This window comes from Acomys russatus, chromosome 11, assembly GCF_903995435.1.
Source record: "Acomys russatus chromosome 11, mAcoRus1.1, whole genome shotgun sequence".
Taxonomy (NCBI): domain Eukaryota; kingdom Metazoa; phylum Chordata; class Mammalia; order Rodentia; family Muridae; genus Acomys; species Acomys russatus.
This window is the reverse complement of record NC_067147.1, coordinates 18,670,849-18,689,978: the sequence shown is the minus strand read 5'-3', so window position 1 is coordinate 18,689,978 and position 19,130 is coordinate 18,670,849. Positions and strand designations below refer to the sequence as shown.

Sequence of the window (19,130 nt, the reverse complement as noted above, 5' to 3'; positions counted from 1 at the left end):
CTCTTATTCACTTGTCTAAAGTCAGTCTTCCTCTCATGGTTTAAGTCAGGTTTGTTTAACACCAAGCACTAAGCAGAGAGGAGAGGAAACAATAATGGCAAAAGAGGGCCACATAGGAGGGTATATCTGAGCACTCTGGAAGAGAAGTGTTCCTATAAAACAGGGACTCATGGTGGCAAGGCCAGTGAAAACTGCTATCAATTACATAATGCAAAATCTCGTCCAGGCTATTCATAGTGTGTGTGTGTGTGTGTGTGTGTGTGTGTGTGTGTGTGTGTGTGTGTGTGTGTGTCTGTGTGTGTGTGTGTGTGTGTGTGTCCAAGATTCAATACCTGTCTGTAAAAATAAGATATGGAATCAATTCTGTCCTGTTAGGTTCAAGAGAACCTGTACTGAGGAGAAAAGGACAAATTCTAGGAGCTGAACAGAGAGACATAGCTTACCCTTCTCTCATACTTTTCTTCTATTTGGGTTGGTTGTCCAAAGAGAAGAGGGTAACTTATTATTTTTGTCACTGTAGCATTTAACCTTTTCCATTGTTCTCCATGCTATCCAGTTTAAGAATCAAGAAAAATCCTCTCTTTTCCAGGGCAACTTGTCCTTCCAATTCTGCCGAAGGTGGTCCAGGCCTCACAGTTGGTTTCCTCAAAGAGTGCCACACGATGGCGACAATGTCACAGTGGAGACCGGTCAGCTGCTCCTGCTAGATGTGAACACCAGCTTCCTGAACTCACTGCATATTCGAGGTCTGTGGAGTTTGAACAGCAAGTAACACCGACCTCTGTTGTCCTGTCCTTCATAGGTTGTGGGAGGGAGGGTCAGGTCTTGAAGAAGTTTCAACATTTGATTGACAATTTATTTTGAAGCCAAATTGAGACTTTTTTTTTTTTTTTTTTTAATGAAAAGGAAGAAATAGAGAGCTTCAAAGTAAAAGGCTATTCTTTTCAGCTCTTTTAAAACTCAGAGCTTAATTATTTTAATTTCTTTAAAAAAAACCAAGAAAGTTAACAGTGTTTTTCAGGAGTGGCTGCCTGGCCCAAGCTCTTTGTAGTCCCGCTTAGCCAGGGCAGCCCCCACAATATAGCAAATGCCTTGAAATTGGTTAATGCTGCTGCCTTTGAAATCCTCTGCCAAGAAAGCAATGTCTTCCTGCTTTTGCCCCGTTGTGGTTTTGACTTCTGGGTCCCATGGAAAGTCATATAAATAGGCTTCCTTAGTGCAAAACCATCCACATAGCTCTAGGGTGTAGGAAGTTGGAGAAGCCTGAGAATTCAAATTTCGACTCATCTACCATGTGGTTAGGCCAGTCATTTCACCTCTTTGTATATTTATTTCCATATCTGTTAAATGATCATCAGACACACTGCCTACTTCAGGGGGTTGATATTAAAAGTGGTCACTAAAGTGCCTTTTCTCATTGTCAAATGAAGACTGTGTGTGAGACATGCTGAGTTGTAGATGCCTATAAAACCTGATGCTAAAACACCAGTATGTACTAAAAATGCTTGGAACACCAGTACATGTATGCATTCTTGTTAGAGTAAGAATATACTGATGTAACCAAACATTTGGACGAGGGTTAGCTAAAGCACTTTTGTTATCTGTTTTATAAAGACTCAATCAAGTATTTTTTTTCTTATCAATTATTGTGACATTCTGTATTCTGGAAGCTATTTTTATATTTCTTTGGTGCCAGGAGAGAAGTTTTCTGTCAAGTCCGTTAATTAGTGCCCTTTAAGAGTGGGAGAATGCCTGCCACATTAGTTTTTTGCCCTGTCTTTTTACTTTCTCTATGTATGTATATATGTATGAATGTAGTATGTATGCATGCATGTATACAGTTCAGTAACTTTGGGAGGTATGAATATATGTGGCTTAGTGGCTCTGGGGAGTATGCATGTGTGTATAAATGTATGTATGTATATATGTATGTATGTAGGGGAGTATGTATGTATGTATAAATGTATGTGTGTATGTATGTGACTTAGTGGGTGTGGGGAGTATGTAGGCGTATATATGTGTTTTAGTGGCTATGGGATGTGTGTGTGTGTGTGTGTGTGTGTGTGTGTGTGTGTAAGTATGTGGCTTAGTGGCTATAGGGAATGCCATTCTGACAGTCACTGTGAATATCCTGAAGACTAGCAATGACAAAGCAAAACTAGGGACTTATAATTGCACCTCAAAGCTTGCCTGCTAAGCTTTAAACTTAGAACCCAAATTCTGCTGGAGGATGGGATATGCTGCAGCTGCTCAAGGGCCTTGGCCTTTTGTGGATACTACCATTTTGGAGTAGCTTTCTGATGTAAAGTCCTGGATTTCTAAGCCTAAGTTCTGAATATACCCTTGTTTTCTGGTAATGTTTAATTGAGAAATTGTGTTGAAAGAACAATATACGAAAGAAGAGACATCAGGTAGGCATCGAAGGGTAGGAGGAAGGATCGCAGGCAGCAAGTGTACAGCCTCCCCCTACAGATTCCCAGATGCAAATGACCCACACACTTTATCTCCACTCTTGGTTCCCCACAGTCTTCTTATATTAGACAGTCTTTCAGTGTTGTGTAGAATCAATGAGCTATATTTAGAAGGGCAGACTCTCGTTGTAGGGAAGAGAAGGGAAGAATAAGGAGTAGGTATTGGGTGTCGCATGCAGGAGTGTGCATGAGTTCTTGGTGGGGAGGAGAGTTGCCTCCAGAGAAACTGAGATTTTTATCATAGAGACATGAGTTGTGCATCTAGAAATAATGAGAACAATGAAAAGACACAGATCAAGGTTTGTTCAACAGATAATTTATGAATGCTCATTAACTGGCCTGAGAATTCTCTGTGATACAAGAAGCGAAGAAAGCCATTAATACTTAATGTCAGTGACAAGCAGTGTTATCAAGGAGAAAATAAGTAGGGGAATAAATGTGACAGACTAACGTTTCTCTTTCTAAAGCTGATAGGTAGGGGCAGCAATGTATATTGCCAAGTGAGTAATTGGGCTGGTCAGGATATGTGATTAGAGCTGAGTTTGGAGAGGATTCACAGCAAGCCATTTTTGAGGTGTGATAATAGTGCAGGTCAGTGAAATGCTTGTTAGCAAAATGTAAGAACCCAAGTTCCATTTTCAGAACTTACATGAAAATGCCTGGTGTGATGACATGCACTTGTAACCCCAATGCCAGGGAGACATACACAGGCAGATTCCTGGGGCTCCCTGGTCAGCCAATCTCCCCTAACTCATGTGCTCCAGTGCATGAGGCACCCTATCTCAAGGAAGGCACAGAGCATTTCTAGGAATAATAGCCACAGTTGACTTCTACATGTACCTACGTTCATCTGAACATGTCCACATATTCTCATACATGCATAAAGAGTATTATGCTGTGTAAATGTAACTTTTACTCACCTGATTCAGTTGCTGTCTTAGAGGCTTACTGCCTCTTTCTGCTAACCTAGGCCTAGCCCTGGAAGCTTCTAGCCTGCATACAATCTAATCTAGGCCTAGAATGTTTCAGCCACTGAGACTTACTAGTGGATTAGATTGCCCTTTCTTGTTCTTTCTGAACTCTGGCTGTCTGGTTCAACTCAGTTGTTCTAGGTCAAACTCCTCTGCAAGCTGACTGATTCAAACTGGCTTCTCTCAGCTTCTGACTGAATTGCTTGCTTGGCCTCAGACTAACTCTAGCAGTCTGTTCTAATTTTCTGGCTCCTTATCTGGCCTCATCTGCTTTCACTTGTGTCTAGCTTGTTCTTTCTACCATGTGTCTCTGTAAAATTGTCCCAGAAAAGCTGCCTCCCCTTTCTGTCTTTCTGCACTGTTCTTTCTTAAAGTCATCTCTTTTCCCTCTCTTTTCTCATGAGACTTGGACATAGTCTATTCTGTCAAATATTTCTCTGATTAGTTACTTTGTCTGCCTCTCAATTAGACATCACTTCCAAATGTGGGCACTTCCTTCCACACACTAACCTTTACTTTCAGTGTTAGGGATTAAATGTGGGTACTAAGAGCATGGTCTGCATTGTAGCCACATCACACAGACCTAGAAGGTCTTTGGATGTGACAAGAGCAGCTATGTTGCTGAGTTAAAATTTCTCTACAATGCCATTTATTTCAGACCTGTGTTTTGATCACATGGGTGATCAAAGTTAGAGGAACTTCCCCACCTCACATACTGAGGTACATGTTTCTAGTGGCCAGCCTAATGACGGACATCACTGTTTCGCACATTGTACCCTATCCACAGGTGATTTCTGCTATCTCAAGCTTCGCTCGGTTTTTTCATACATCTACACTTAGAGCTGTACTGTTTTAGCCTTGATCACTGTAATTTTTGGCCTAAATTACTACAAATTGCCTCTAAGTTGTCCCCAGTGCTTCTAGTTTTTTTTTTTTTTTGTTGTTGTTGTTGTTTTTTATTAGCAGAATTATAATTTCATTTGCAATCGCAAGAGAGCTGAAATGCTGTGTATCCTGGCTTCCTTTTTGTCTGGGCATAGTCTTGTGCTAGCACCTGGCCAGTGAGATCCAAGAGGAAAATTATGTGGGCTATATGGGAAGTTGACAGCTAACTCAGCCATTTAACCATCGTTAGGTGATTTGGTAAGGATGTGGAAGAAGGAACATGAAAGGAATTTGGGACCTTGGTGACTCTGGAGGTGTTGTAGTAGTATTGGTCTTACAACTTTAAAAATTATAATATTTTATTCCTTCTTTGAGAATTTCACATATTCATGCAATGCATTTTGATCATTCAACTCCTTGCTCTAACTTCTAGATATACTACCCAAACCACAACTCCTCCCAGGGTCCTGTTCTAATAAGCCTTTGAGTTTAAGTAGACAGCTCATGTGTCCATGGGCATGGGACCAGCCATTAGAGCACGGGTGACCTACCTGGGGATATGACCCTAAAGAAAGCTGACAGTCCCTGCCATAGCAGCCAGTATCATTCTATGGCTCCTGAGCTAGGGGTAGGGTCTCACGAGCCCCTCCCCACTCTATGTAGAAGGAAGCCTGCTTTTGAAATAAGCCATTTGGATGAATAATAAGATTTCTTGTACAGAAACCATTGCAGTTTGACTTCTGTGCAGTATGCTAAGGTTAACTCTCCCAGTGTTAGCTGTGCCTTCTGAGCATTTGTCACGTTCTATTGTTGCTTCTATCTTCAAAAGCCTATAATGACTTCATGTCTCACCAAGGGTAAAACTCAAAGTCTTTACCATTTTTAAATTTTAATTTATTCAGATTATATCCAGATTGTTATCCCCTCCCTTGTATCTTCCTATTCTTGCCCTCTTTCCCTCCCTCTTCTGCCCTATTCCCCTCCCCTAGATCTCTGAAAGAAGGGAACTTCCTCCCCCACCATATGGCCACAGCCTATCAGGTCTCATCCCTTCCTCTGTGTGCTCACTAGTCCTCCTCACCAAGAGGAAGTGATGAAATCGGGGCCACCAGATTTCATGTCAGAGGCATTCCCTGTGGATAATGAGCTATCCATTGGCTCGATCTAAACAGGGGGTCTAGGCTCGCTGCATGCATTGTCCTTGGTTGGTGCAGCAGTTTGGGCAGCTCCCCCACCCTGTTCCATATCTGCTGGCCTTGATGGCCTCTTTGTGGAGCTCCTGAACCCTCTGGGTCCTTCCATCCCCTCATTCTTCCATACCACTCCTAGTGTTCCATCTGGAGTCCAGCAACAAGTCCCAGCATGTTCAGATCCCCAGCTTCTTCTTTGATCATATCACCTTTGCTCACTCCAAATAAGCATTCTGTGAATACACCTGTTCTTAGACCTTCACCCTTAATGCCCTTTGCCTGGAACATTGTGCTCGGGATTCATGTAGCTGGCGCTTCGTGCTCGTATGCTCTGTGAGAAACTATTAGTGTATCACAAAGGCCTTACAGGGCATCTTTCCCCAAATTGCAATGAGCCCTTTGGTTATTCTCTATGTTGTTTTGGTTTTCTTTATTCATAGTTTCATTATCACGTGCCATATTTGAAATTTTATTGTTGGTACGAAGTATGTTTGTTCTCACAGAATAATCCCCAAGCAAAGAAATTCACTAACTTTTTTGTTGTTTTTTAGTCAGGATTTAGAGCAGTGTGGGACAAAAGATGGGGGCTCAGAAGCTCTGAGGTGATTGTTGCATGAGTGGGCAAGCAAATGGTATACACTTCTGGGTAAATCAATTGCATGTATTAAAATAATTCCTGGTTTCTTGAATATTATCTTTCCCAGTTAATTTATTTTTAGTCTCCTTGTTTCCATGCATGCATACATGTATGTATTAAACATATGTTTGCATATACACACATATATAGACACACTCACAAATGTGTACACATATATAATTATGGGTTCACAATAGCATAAACTCCTTTACTATATTATTTTTCTGCTTCTAAAATATGCAGAGGACAATCCTTAGCGGTGAAGAACTCCAGTCCTCAATACATAGTTTATATTTTATAACTCAATTTTGATCCATAGTATATATGAAAATATCACCAAGAGTTACTAAGTCTCTGAATGCCTTTATGCCTTTAATTTTTCATAAACTAGCATAGAATCAGAAAAAGAGCTGAGTAAAAATTTATTTATTTATGTATTTTTATTCCATCTGTAGGCTGGGATAACATAGGAAAAATGTCAAACCCTGAACAGTCCATCAAAAGACTTTAGGGAGCAAAATCTGAAGTACTATGGTATATACATGTATACATACTGTGCCCAGAGGCAGGGTGTCCAGGCCAGCTTTGTTTTTTAATCACTCTCTACATTAACTCTGTGAGTGTTTAGCTGAATCCAGATCTCACTTATTTGGCTAAACTGGCTGGCCCATGCCTGCCTGGATTCTTGTCTTTGCCTTCCCAGTGTTGGGGTGACAGATGTACCCTGCCACACTTAGATTTCTCTGTGGGGTGCTGGCATCTGAACTCCTGCTTGTGTAGCAAGTACTTGACCAACTGAACTATTACCCCATACCCCTTCTTTTAATTATTCTTAACTTGTATTGAAATAAGCCAGATTTTTGTGATCAAGATAAGAGATTCGGATATGTCTACTTTTGCTTTATTTTATTTTGGAGTGCAAATACTTTTACCTGCTGAGCTATTTTGCTGTCCCTCTTCCGTGTTATTTTAATTCTAATTTGAAAAATATGCAAACTTTCATTTATTAGCCATTGCTACTTCTCCCCAGCCCTCCATCTCCGATTTTTATACTTTTGAGGCAGTTCTTAGCCAAAGCTGGGTTCTAAATTCCTATAGCTGAAGAGGGCTTTGACTTTCTTTTCCTTCTGCCTCGTGCTCCTCTTTCTGGGATTATAGGCATGCGTCCCATTGAAGTGCTGGAGATGGAACCCTGAGTCCTTCCTTGGCTGAGCATGTGCCCAACCCCCACATTTTTTGTTTTTAGTTATTAGGGATACTGTTAAACACAAAAGAGAATTAATCAGTTATTACTAATGAGATGGAGGTGGAAATAGGCATATTGCCTTCATTTCATTAATTATACTTTTTGTTCTTTTATGTTAAGATGCTCCATAGCTATAGGCATTTCTGAATTAAAACTTATCATTTTTATTCCAAGTAATTATGAGGAGCAATAAAAACAAAGAAGGAAAGTTGCTCTCTTTCAGAGCATTGTGGGTCCTAGGCAAGGCTCCTCTGCAGTTGAGGAAACATTCATATTTCCCGAATGAGGCAATGAATCTCTTTCTCATCTGGTGGTCAAGCAACTTGATGTTAAGTGGCTGAGAGACAATAATTAACTAAGAGTTAATTAGGGAAGGATAGACTGTCCTCATGATGTAAGAGCCTTTATGTCTTTCTCTCACACACACATACAGAAACCTATGACAAATATGAGTTAGTGGATATGTTAATCTGTTTGAGTATCCAGTATGTATTATGTGTATATAAATATGCGTGTACGTATATATGTACACAGGCAGTGAAAACATTCTATCTTATTCTGTAAATCCATACAATATAAGAGATGACATTTTGTAGTTTCTTATTTCTCATGATGCTATTTCCTTAAAGTGCTTTTATCAGAAGCTTGCTTCTGATTTCCATTGATGGCTAGTAATACACTGCTTGCCCTTAATGTGATTTTCTATTTCTTGGTCTACTGGTGTATACCACGACAGTTAAATGCTTGGCAGGCTTTCGAGCTAGAAGGAACTGAGTTAGATGCAGGCCTCACCATCCACCATCTATGTGACCTTGGTTAAACTAAGAGCCTCTATAAGCCTTAGGATCCCTGTTCCTGGGGCAGTGCCCGATTATAGTGACTTCAGAAGTCACAGCAAGAGCAAGCATTTGTGACTGGAGTGAGGCAGTGTTACTATGCACTCCCGAGGCCATAAGGGATGTTTTGAGTTAAACGAGGAAATATTTTTAAAGCCATTAGTTTTTGACAGAGCCTGGTCCAGAATACGAACTCAATTAACATTAGTTGTTTCTTTTGGACTAACAGAGATAACAGAAGAGATGGCTGAGAATCGGACCGAAGTTAAAATTTTATTTACAGATAGCAGCTGCTTCTCTATATAAAGCAAACTGGATTACTGAAAGAATTAGCTGGATAATAAAGACCTTGGATTGCTTTTGCTCCTGTTATCTTCAGGATGTACACTGAAGTTTTTTTTTTTTTTGCTTCACAAGAGAAGAAAGGAGAGGAGGCAGAAAGAGCAGCATTCTCATCTGGCTGCCTCCTTTCTCCTTCTTGTTCTTGCTTGGACCTCATGGGTCACATGGCTTCTCTGGTGTATCTGGGGATGGGGGTTTCGTTTCCTCTAAACTTGTTTTTACTTCACAGCCTCAAGGATACACAGATTTTTTTGGATCTATTATATTCAGGGCTTGTGCTTTATAAAAATGATTATTGCTGGCATATTGGGATGAAGCATCATTTCTTTTTTAAAAAACATAATATTTTATTAATTATTTGAGAATTTCACGCATACACATAATGCATGTTAATTATATTCAGTATGTACTGCTTCCTATAATTCATTCCAGATTCAACTTCTACTCCAGACCCTCTCCCTGCTGCATGTTCCTTTTGAGTCCAATTAGTGTTACCCATATGGTGTAGAGCCAATGGAGCATGGCCAATCCCTAAAGAAAATGACTCTCTTTCCCCTAGCAGCCATCACCTTCAATAGCTCCTCAGCTGGGGTGGGAGCTTGGGCGCCCCTCCCCCTTCCATGCTGGAATCTTGACGGGCTTATTTTGTGCAGATCGTGTGTAAGTGGCCACCACTGCTGTAGGTGTAGGAGGACAGTGCCATTTCGCAATCCACTGTCCAGCCCGTTGTCCAATGTCTTCACCTGTGGAAAGGTTTCAAGGATTTTTAGAGTGTAACATCAAGCTCTGAACTCAACATGCCTTTTTACCCCAGATGTGTTGGTTAGTTACCTTTTTATAGTACCTGAAAGAAGAACATAAATGGAGGAATACTTTTGATTCATGGTTTGAAGTATTTGTCTATTGTGCTAAGGGGGATCTAACAGAGCAACTCACATCAGGGGCAAGAGCAGAGAAAGGAGAAGAGGGCATGGTATAGTCTCCAATGTATTCCTCTAGTGACCTAGGGCCTCCTACAAGGTCCTACTTTCTATGTCTTACCACCTGTATGTGAATCCATCAAGGGACTAGCCTGTTCCTCAGGTCAGAGTTGTCAGTATCTAATTGTGTCAGTAATGACCACACACACACACACACACACACACACACACACACACACACACACACCCTGAAATCTACTATATTAATCGCAGCTCAATTAAGTTGACAGTCAAGAATGAGCGTCTCTCCAGGGATTGCAGCCTTCTTTGCTCCTTTCTGACACTGACCTAGCCTCAGAATCGGTTGGTGCTTCAGGTCCATGTCACAAGGGAGTGATCTGGACACACTGCCAAGATGGCTTCCATGACAGCATGGAGTTTTTCTCATATTGAAACATTCTGTAATGTTTCTTTCTGAAATAGGATGGCTTGGTCACCACAAGATGTTCTGAAGCCAGCCACATTTCTTCCAAGTTGGCAAACTTAAAATAATTTACCTATAAATTGCCTGCGAAAGAAGAGGGAATTACTCCCTTTCTTGGTCAAAACATGGCCACCCTTGCTGCAGAAGATGGGTGATGATGATAAGTTGACTCAGCAGTGTAGGGACTGTGTGTGTTTGGGTAAGTGTGCTTACCCCTGCATAATGACATCTCTCTTGCACTGGTAGAGAGAAAAGTGGCTTGTCGTATGTGTCTGCCTGAGGATGAAAGCAATGAAGGACAGGGAGATTGTAATGCCTACACTTGCAAGCAGGTATTATAAAAGGTCCTAAGAAGAAGCTTGATGCTGCATGCACCAGAAAGTATTAATGAGCAGTTGTGAGCACTGCCTGTAACTTCCTTTACAGCGGATGTCTTTGCCTATCAGCCTTTTCCTGGTGATGGTTTATGTAACTTTGTAAGGCTAACTGGACCACTGACAGAATTTATAATCAACTTAGAACTTGATTCAGTTTGTAATTGTGTATATGCATGTGTGTTGCAGTGTATGCTTATGCATGTGTATGTGGAGGTGTGTGTGTGTGTGTGTGTGTGTGTGTGTGTGTGTGTGTGTGTGTGTGTGCATAAATGCGTGCTTGCATGTACCATAGCATGTGGCTGTCAGGTGTTGATCCTTGACTTCCATCTTGTTTGAAACTGAGTCCTTCATGGTTTGATGCTGAATATGCTAAGTTACCTGGTCCACAGTGTTCTAGGGATTCTCTTGGCTCTGTTTCTTATTTCACTTTAAGGACGCTGGGCTGCAGATGGGCACTGCCATGTCTGGATTTATGTGGGTTCTGGGAATCTGACCTTAGGTTTGAATGCGTGTGCAGTGATTATTTTCCCTACTGATGCATCTTCCCAGCCCCAATAGTTTACAAGTATGACATCAGAATTTTTTTCTTCCCTTGGTTGTTGTGGAAGACTATAAAGATCTAGGCTATAAGCTAAGTATAGGAAGAGCCAGGACTGCTACTGTTCATCCTGACTGAAAGCACCCATAGACTTCTGGGAAAGTATTAGATGACCAAATAGATGGTGAATGAGTGAACTAATAACTGAGTTTCTTACTTGAAGAGAAAGGTTAATGCTAGCTGTGAATTTTTGATAGCCCATGTCCTTCCTGGTACCCTCACATGTTACTGGATTCATCCAGACAGTGACCAATTTCATTTGCTATTTGTGTCTCAGGAGATCAGAGACAAAGGCTTTTTTATGTGAGGGACACTTGCTTCTGAAGCCCGTTATTTTTTTCAATCAGACAATGGCTTATATTATTTACTTCCAGAGAACCGTCCCAGACACACTTGATTAGCCATAAATGAAAGATAATCCGTTGCTGTGAGAAAGGACATGCTTTCAATAGATAGGCAGACAGACAGATAGATGCTTAACAATTTACAGTTTATGTCTTGACAACTTGGATATTATAATATGAAAAATGCCACTGAAAAGGGCCAGTCTATTCCTAGCACAGTATTTTCAGTAATGAAAGATAAATGTCTCAAAGTTCCTTACTTAAAACCCTTCATTGGCTTTCCATTAGCCCTTCAGTTCAAATCCAAACTTAATATGGCTTACAAGGTCCTTCAGGACTTGGCCTCTCCTTACCTTTCTGTGTCATTTGTTGATTAATGATCCCTAGATCCTATTCATCCCAGATAGGAAGGGAGCTAGAAGTTTGGGCTCCTTATGTAACCAGGACTCTTGGGCAGATGAAACTATGAGACTAAATATTTTTTTTTTGCCATTGTTTCTTATGCACTGTGTAATATTCACAAATTCAGATAAATACAGGAGAAGTTCTCATAGTTTCAAAATTATTATATAAAAAACTTATCCCTGATTTCCAGTACAGCAATGCTTATAGCGGAATCACAGAATTATCTTGGGAAGACATTTAAAGAACAGCTTGCTTAGAGAAATGTTGTCACTTGCAGACTAGACAGAAATGTGATAGGGTGAGTGCTTAAGGAATGCTAATAGGGAAATGGAAGAAGGCTGAATACATTTGGCAGGTAGGGAGGCTTCTCGCAGGGAGGGGCAGAATTTTGGGGGCATAGACAGGCTTTATTTTTGTCTTTGTTTCCTTTTGAAATAATTTTCCTTGTGAGGACTTTGGCTGCTTAGGAATCCATGGAGTAACTGAAAGCCTTGAGCACTTAGTCGTGAGAAGAGAATGAGGTATATGATGGTTTTCTGTGGCTCTAAACGAAATCAAGGTTTAGTTAAGTAACTATTGACAGTTTCTGGGATGACAGCACTTATTTATATCTGCATTTGAGCTCCTTTAAAGATTTACATATAGTTCCACAAATATGTTTACACTTATAATTATGATAGAGTTGATTCAGGAAAAAGGTTATCTGGATGAGTTTTGTCTCTTGTAGAACACATAAAAGTCTAAGGGAATTGTAGCCTTTACCTCCTTTCTTAGCTGTCTGTAAAACAGGCCAGTTCACTACATTAGGGTGTTTTCATTTACCTGGAGCAGTTCAACTCCACTGTAGTTCCTGGAGGTAGACACTGCATGATTTTACATTTTATTTCAACACCTTGGAGAAGGACTAGGAAACAGAACAATGAATATTTATTCAATGAGAAAGGGAATTGATCTATAGTTCCAAGTTCGTATTTACTTCCTAGCCAGTTTTAGATGAGAGTATGAATGATGAGATTGTAGACATCTAAAACCATCCCATAACTTACTGGAATCACAAGGAACACCTGCAGTTGTCAGTATCTGGTGTCTAGCCCACTGCATCTAGGTATAGAGTGACACCTTCCCCCATCTATAAGTTAAGATAGCTGCACAGGCAGCTCTGACATGAATAGGTTTGAGAATGAGCCTAGCACAATAAAGGGAACACCATCAAGCTGTCAGCACTGCAAGGCAACTAGTACAGTGCCACTGTTCTTTTCCGAATGGCCATTTGACTTGTACCAAGAGCCGTAGAAGCTATACTGGGCACATTGAATGGGCTTCTCCTGAGCACAGCATCTTAAGTTGGCTGCAGTTCTTTATCCTGTTGGGGAAATCTAAACTGATGAAGACTGTTTCTTCCAGCTGCTATTGTTTGTGGCTGTGAGTCAATGATTTTATTTCAGATACGTTTCCCCCCTCTGTGTAGTCAGAGTCACTGCAACACAAGGCTAATTAAGGAATTGGTATGTGGTACCCATTCCTGGGAGGTGTATAATTCTCTTCCTGCATCCCAAGACCATGTTTTTTGCAAACACTTTCAGTTCATATTTTCTTTTTTTAATCAGGCAGAGACATTACAATTAAAATACCGTTAAAGTGATTCTGGCAAGTATTGCAATAAGCATGTTTTTTAATTAAAGGAAGAACAGGGGCGGGGTGGGGATGTGTAAGCAGCATCAGCTAAAGGGGATATTTTCAGCCGATATCTGTTTTAATTGAAAAGAAAAAGAAACAGGGAAGAGCAGCAGTGGCCCTTGCTTGCTTGCTGGTGTGCAAGTGGCTTCATCCCAGGGCACTAAGCTTAGGTGCTCTGTGCTTGATTAATTAGTAGCCAGCCAGAGAGTCCACTCCCTTTGCCCCTGATCCTTAAAGCCTGATTTATGCCTCACATCCTCCATGAATATGTGAGGACTCAGGCTTCTATTTCCTGAGCTCCTAGTGGATAGGATTATGGAGCGTGGACTGAGCTCTCCGGGGCTCTCATTTGCCAGCCAAATTGATTTTCCGCCTCTCTGGCCGTGGACAAGCCCACCTCGAAGGCTTCCCAGGCTCTGCTCCAGTAGATCAGGCACAAGTCTAATCTGGATCTTGCCAACAAAGGAAACGGTGTGACGTGCACCCCATCACAATGCAGGCTTCAGGCTGTGCCTGCCTTGCCTAAATGCTGCTCCCCTCTGCTCTTCCTCACCTCCGCATGGCTCCCACTCTGCAAGAAGCACCGCCCAGCCGAGTGTAGCTTCATCTGCTACGCCACTGCTGCCCACATCACAGCAGTACTCCCTTCTCAAGGCTGAATAGATCATCTGCGCATCCTGAATGTACAGTCACCTGTCATTCTTTAGGAGTGCTAACCCACAGGCTCCCCTGACTAGTCATTTGACTAATTAATAGTTGAAAAGTTGACATATTGGCTGCCCAATTATTTAAGGGAAAAAAATCTGAATGAGCGTTAGCCACTTTAAGTAAATTAATCGGATAGTTTGCCTCCCCTGATCCAGGTAGATTAAGGGTTGAGTAGACAGATGATCTAGTTTGGTGATAAAAATCATCTAATTAACTGGGGACCTTACATCCTTTTTTGAGCCTTGCATCAATCTCAGTCTCACTGTGCCTCTCTCTGCTGTTGGGAATTGAGTTTATTGTTCATTTCCTTTTCCCCTAATACTAACCTCCTCTCCAAAAACGCTACAATCCTGAACCTTGACCCCTCTAATGCTCCTAAAAATGGCATGAAGTGGTTGGCATCCTCCTTACTACTTCACAGCTCCCAAAGCCTTCCCCAGAGCCTATGTGTTGGCACCCTTTTGTTTATTCTAGTTTACTTAATTATTACTGTTATTTTATTTATTTATTTATTCTAGTTTACTTAATTATTACTTAATTATTACTGCTTTACATGTGGGCAGTTGCTATACAGACCCTTCTCCCTTTTTCATCCTTATTTGTTTTTATTCTTCTTATCCTCTTTGGGAGACTCATTTACTCCTGTGACTTAAAACTATATTTATTCAACAATACTTCCTATTGTCCACAGCCCAGGCACTGTTGTAGGCACAGGGACTATGGCTGTGTAGGAAGCCAGACAAAAATCTTCCTCTTACAGAGTTTACTCTTATAAGAAGAAGAACAAATAAGCAGGTGAATTGTGTTTTAATTATATTTCTTACTCCCACTGAGCAAAATGCAGTGGTGGGTTGGCAGGGAACCCATACTGAGGAAAGGGGGGCTAGGGGACTTTACATACATGAAGGATAAATGATGCAAGATGAGAGGAGGAGGAAAGATGGTCAGTGCAACACAGGAGCATTGGGCCAAGAAGGCAGTAGAGGGAGATAGAACCAGAGAAGACCAAGTCTGAAAGGTTTTGTAAGCTTTGTCTTTGAGAGGAGTGGAGACAACTGCAGATGTGCAGCAAAGAGGCGAGTCACATGGTTTCCATAAAAACAAGAACAAGAACAGCAACAGCAACTACAACAACAACAACAACAACAACAACAACAACAACAACAGCCTCTTCCAAAAATCCAGGCCTGAGATGAAAATGACTTAGATGCTAAGAGGTGGTGAGAAGTAGTTGCAGCATGAGGGTAACTTGAAGATAGGGTACATAAAATTTCCTGAGAGATTGCTTGTGGGGTAAGAGTAAAAGTTGGGAGACTTAAAAACTGGAGAGGGTTAACCAGATCTCTGAGACAAGAGGTTTGGAATTCTTGGGTGGAAAAGATGATTGGACATCCAAGCAGAGACATCGAATAGGAAGTTGGCTTATAAATTGAGTTGAGTGTTCAGATTGGGTTTGGAGATAAAAGTTTGTGTGTTATCAACAACTACTCACACTGATTTTTAACCCTTGAGAAAAGATGAGACAATGAAGATGATATATTCTGGCCACTGATAAGAAAAGTGGCCAGAGGCTGGGTCTCGGGAGACATGAAGTGTCCTTGGTTGGGATAATCAGAGAGATCATCTACCTAGGAAAGGCTGCCTAGGAATAGGAGGAAGCAGAGCCAGTGGCGCATGCCTTTAAGCCTGGCACTGGAGAGGCAAACACAGGCAGATCTCTGTGAGTTTGAGGCCAGCCTGGTCTATATAGTGAGTTTCATGACAGCCAGAGCTACATAGTGAGACCTTGTTTCAAAAAAGAAAGAAAAAACAGGAAGGAAGGAAGGAAAGAAGGAAGGAAGGAAGGAAAAAGGAAGAAAGCCAGGGTCATACAGTACTGGGCAAGTGGACTGAAGGGGTTGGTGAGAAAGTGAGTAACCAGATACAGCAAAGATTGAGGTCAATATGAATAAAATTTTGTGACCATGACTGAAACAGTTATGGTAGAGAGGTAGGGCAAAGGCCTAGCTAGGAGTGTGGATTACAAAAGAGAAAGGAATGAAAACAGGGAAAGCCAGGTCTTTCAAAGATTATTGGTAGTTGTAAGAGTAAATTATTTTTGTAAGGAGGTTGTCTTGAAAACTATGAATCTGTTTTCTTTATAAAATACAACAAACTATTTTGTGGTCATTACAGATGATGAATAATTGTACAGTTAGCCAAAAGTATGTTTTCATGTTTTTCTTCAGACGTTAGTTAGCTACTGAAAGTCTCTTTTGCTTCCCTTTCAAGGAAATAAGAGACGTTTGATGGAAATGAGTGATTACATGTAAAAGATGTGTTCGTTTATGTATTTTAGAGGAGGAAGCAACTGTAATGATGGTTGATTGATTTTTATAAAATTACCCAAGGCCACTTGGGAAGATACAGTCAGCTTTCATGTAAGTTATAACAGCGAATTTCAGAGTCGCATGGAAAGGCTTATTTAAGGCCTGCTCTTTACTGTAGCTTTAAGAAATGGGGTCAGACTCTACACAGTGGAATAATAATTTCTTCCTACTGCCCTCCCATGTTCAAGACACCACCTGATGAAGCAGCTCACTCTAGACTGCTTTTAATTTGACTCTGCAAGGATGGAGATTCTGAGGCCTTTACACAGACCTCAAGGAAAATCACTTTAGGTTCTTTCTACAGTGAAGCTTCCACTTTGGGTACCACAGGATTATTTTACATGCAAAGAACTGAGTTCCTTAGCAAACTTCCTCCATTGTGTACCTATCTGCACTTTGCTACTGGTGGAGCAAGGGGATGCTTTTGTACCAAGGTTTATGTGTTTGTATTCATCAATTCAGCCTGTTTCAGCAGCAGTCTCAACACAAAGTACTTGTTCTCTTTGGAACAGATTCTTTTCTTTTCATTACTATCCTTACTAGGTCTTGTCAGTAAACAATGTTTTAAAACTTCTACCAATTTGTTTCAATGTATATAAAATTTTGCTTAATCGTATAAGGGTCAGAGCCCAGGCTTATGTATATAGCCACAAATCTTTTTAATATGTTATATATTCTTTTTGGAAGGAAAGAAGGCACATCTCCATTAACAAAATGAAAATAAACTATATAGAACGAAGTCGTAGGCAAACTTACTTAGGTTAACATGATTTCCCTTAAATGTAGCCACAAAAAAAACCTTACTTAATGAAGAGGTTGCCAGGATATGTTTGTGGAAAGAAGTAAAACATGGGAGTTTTTGTCAAGAGTCCCTGGGTTCTAATACTGAGTTTTTATTTTTCTTCATTATAAGAAATGTGAGCTTCTCTAAGCCCATTTTCTGCTGTGTGAAATACAGAAAAGCTAATTTTTGAAGGTTATTTTAAATAAAATATCCAATGAGTTTGGTCCATGGCAAGTATTTAGGAGAGTGTGATACGACTTTCTCACATACTCTGGTGCCTCACATTTGACCATGTCCCCTGGAGGGGGAGACCTGGTGGCACTCAGAGGAAGGACAGCAAGTAGCCAAGAAGAGACTTGATACCCTATGAGAATATACAGGGGGACGTAATCCCCCTCAGGAACAGTCATAGGGGAGGGGAATAATGGGAAAATGGCGGTGGGGGGGGGAATGGGAGGATACAAGGGATGGGATAAACATTGAGATGTAACAAGAATAAATTAATAAAAAAAAATCCTTTGCTTTTGAGTAAGTATGTTGTGTCACATACATTTTTTTGCTATAAAATAAATGGGAGAAAACAACAAACCTAACCAAAAATGTAATCAAAGCCTAAGATGATCTCTGCAGTCTTATTTGAAGGGTGATTCTAAGTGTTCTACAGCACACAGTTGATCTCAGAATGACCCAGGACCCGTGTCATTATTAATATCAAATGAGCATCCAAGTGAATTCCTTTTAAGAATAATCATTAAAAATTGTCATCTATTCATCACTACATAAAACAATGGGCTTCCTTGAGGTACTTTTATGAATATGTCTGGTGCACTCATATCATGTCCGCATTTCACTAACCTCTCTCCTGGTCTTCCTTTCACCTCCCATTACTCTCAATCCTCTTTCCAAACCTGATGACATTCTTATTAGGTGGGTTTTAGATATAAATGGTGGAAGAAGGAGGCCTAGAGGAAAAGTTCAGTTGCTTAACCTTAGTCCAAGGCAAGAGGATATTGAAGTCAACACAGAGTCACAGGACTAGGTCATGAGATCTCATAACAGGCATACAAACACGGGAACAGTTCCAGTTCAACTTGGCTATAGGTGAGAACATACACTGAAAGGAGGTAAACCTTGGAAATAGCTTATTTTACAGCCATGGATCATAAATATGAATGACATGACTAGATGACAAAGGAAAAGACACACCAACAAACAGCACCAAAAATGAATCAACAATACAAGCCTCATGTTCAAACAGGTCCCATGTCATATATGCTTTACTCATGTCAGGTGGGTATATTTTTATTTTAATAAACTTTGATCTACTCTAATAAACTTTACTTGCTGAGATGTTTTATGTGTCTTGCTGAAATCTTTTCAGTGTCAATGAAGGATCCAAGGGTGCTGTATCATTTTTATAGGTGGAAATGTCAAATGTTCTAGTGTTGGAAGGATCTTAGAAGATGTATGGTTTCCACCTCTACTTTGTAATTGAGAAAACTGAACTATCCCTAAGTGATGAAGCTGAAGATTCTACTGAAGGTTGATCAGATGAATAGAACAGGACTGTGGCATGGCCTTCACTACTTGGTTATCAATGTCAGTTCTGATTCATGGACTCTTTAAAATGGAAAGTCTTGCCATGCAAATTTGTGGTCCATCAGATACATATAATTAATGAGGAAATGAGTGACACGAGTAAAACATTTTTAGCTGATAGCATTGTGTAAACTGTAGCACAGGGTCCATTTCCTGTTTTTGTTCACAGTAGAGCTCAGGTTCATTATTGTATTTGTAGGTGGAGTGACAATTGATAGGAAAATTAATGTCAAGATTGCTAATGGGTATTTTGGAAGCCCAGTAAGCAGAGTGCTACCATTCTTTAG

The 19,130-nt window shown here is 40.6% G+C and overlaps 1 protein-coding gene across 1 annotated transcript in view; it reads left to right on the top strand.

Annotated features, from left to right (window-relative positions):
• Nucleotides 1–19,130, top strand: part of Pkhd1 (PKHD1 ciliary IPT domain containing fibrocystin/polyductin) — a 474,396-nt gene that overhangs the window by 146,250 nt on the left and 309,016 nt on the right. Inside the window, 1 exon segment of the mRNA XM_051152952.1 lies at nt 590–746. Within this exon segment, the coding sequence (XP_051008909.1) occupies nt 590–746 (157 nt within the window).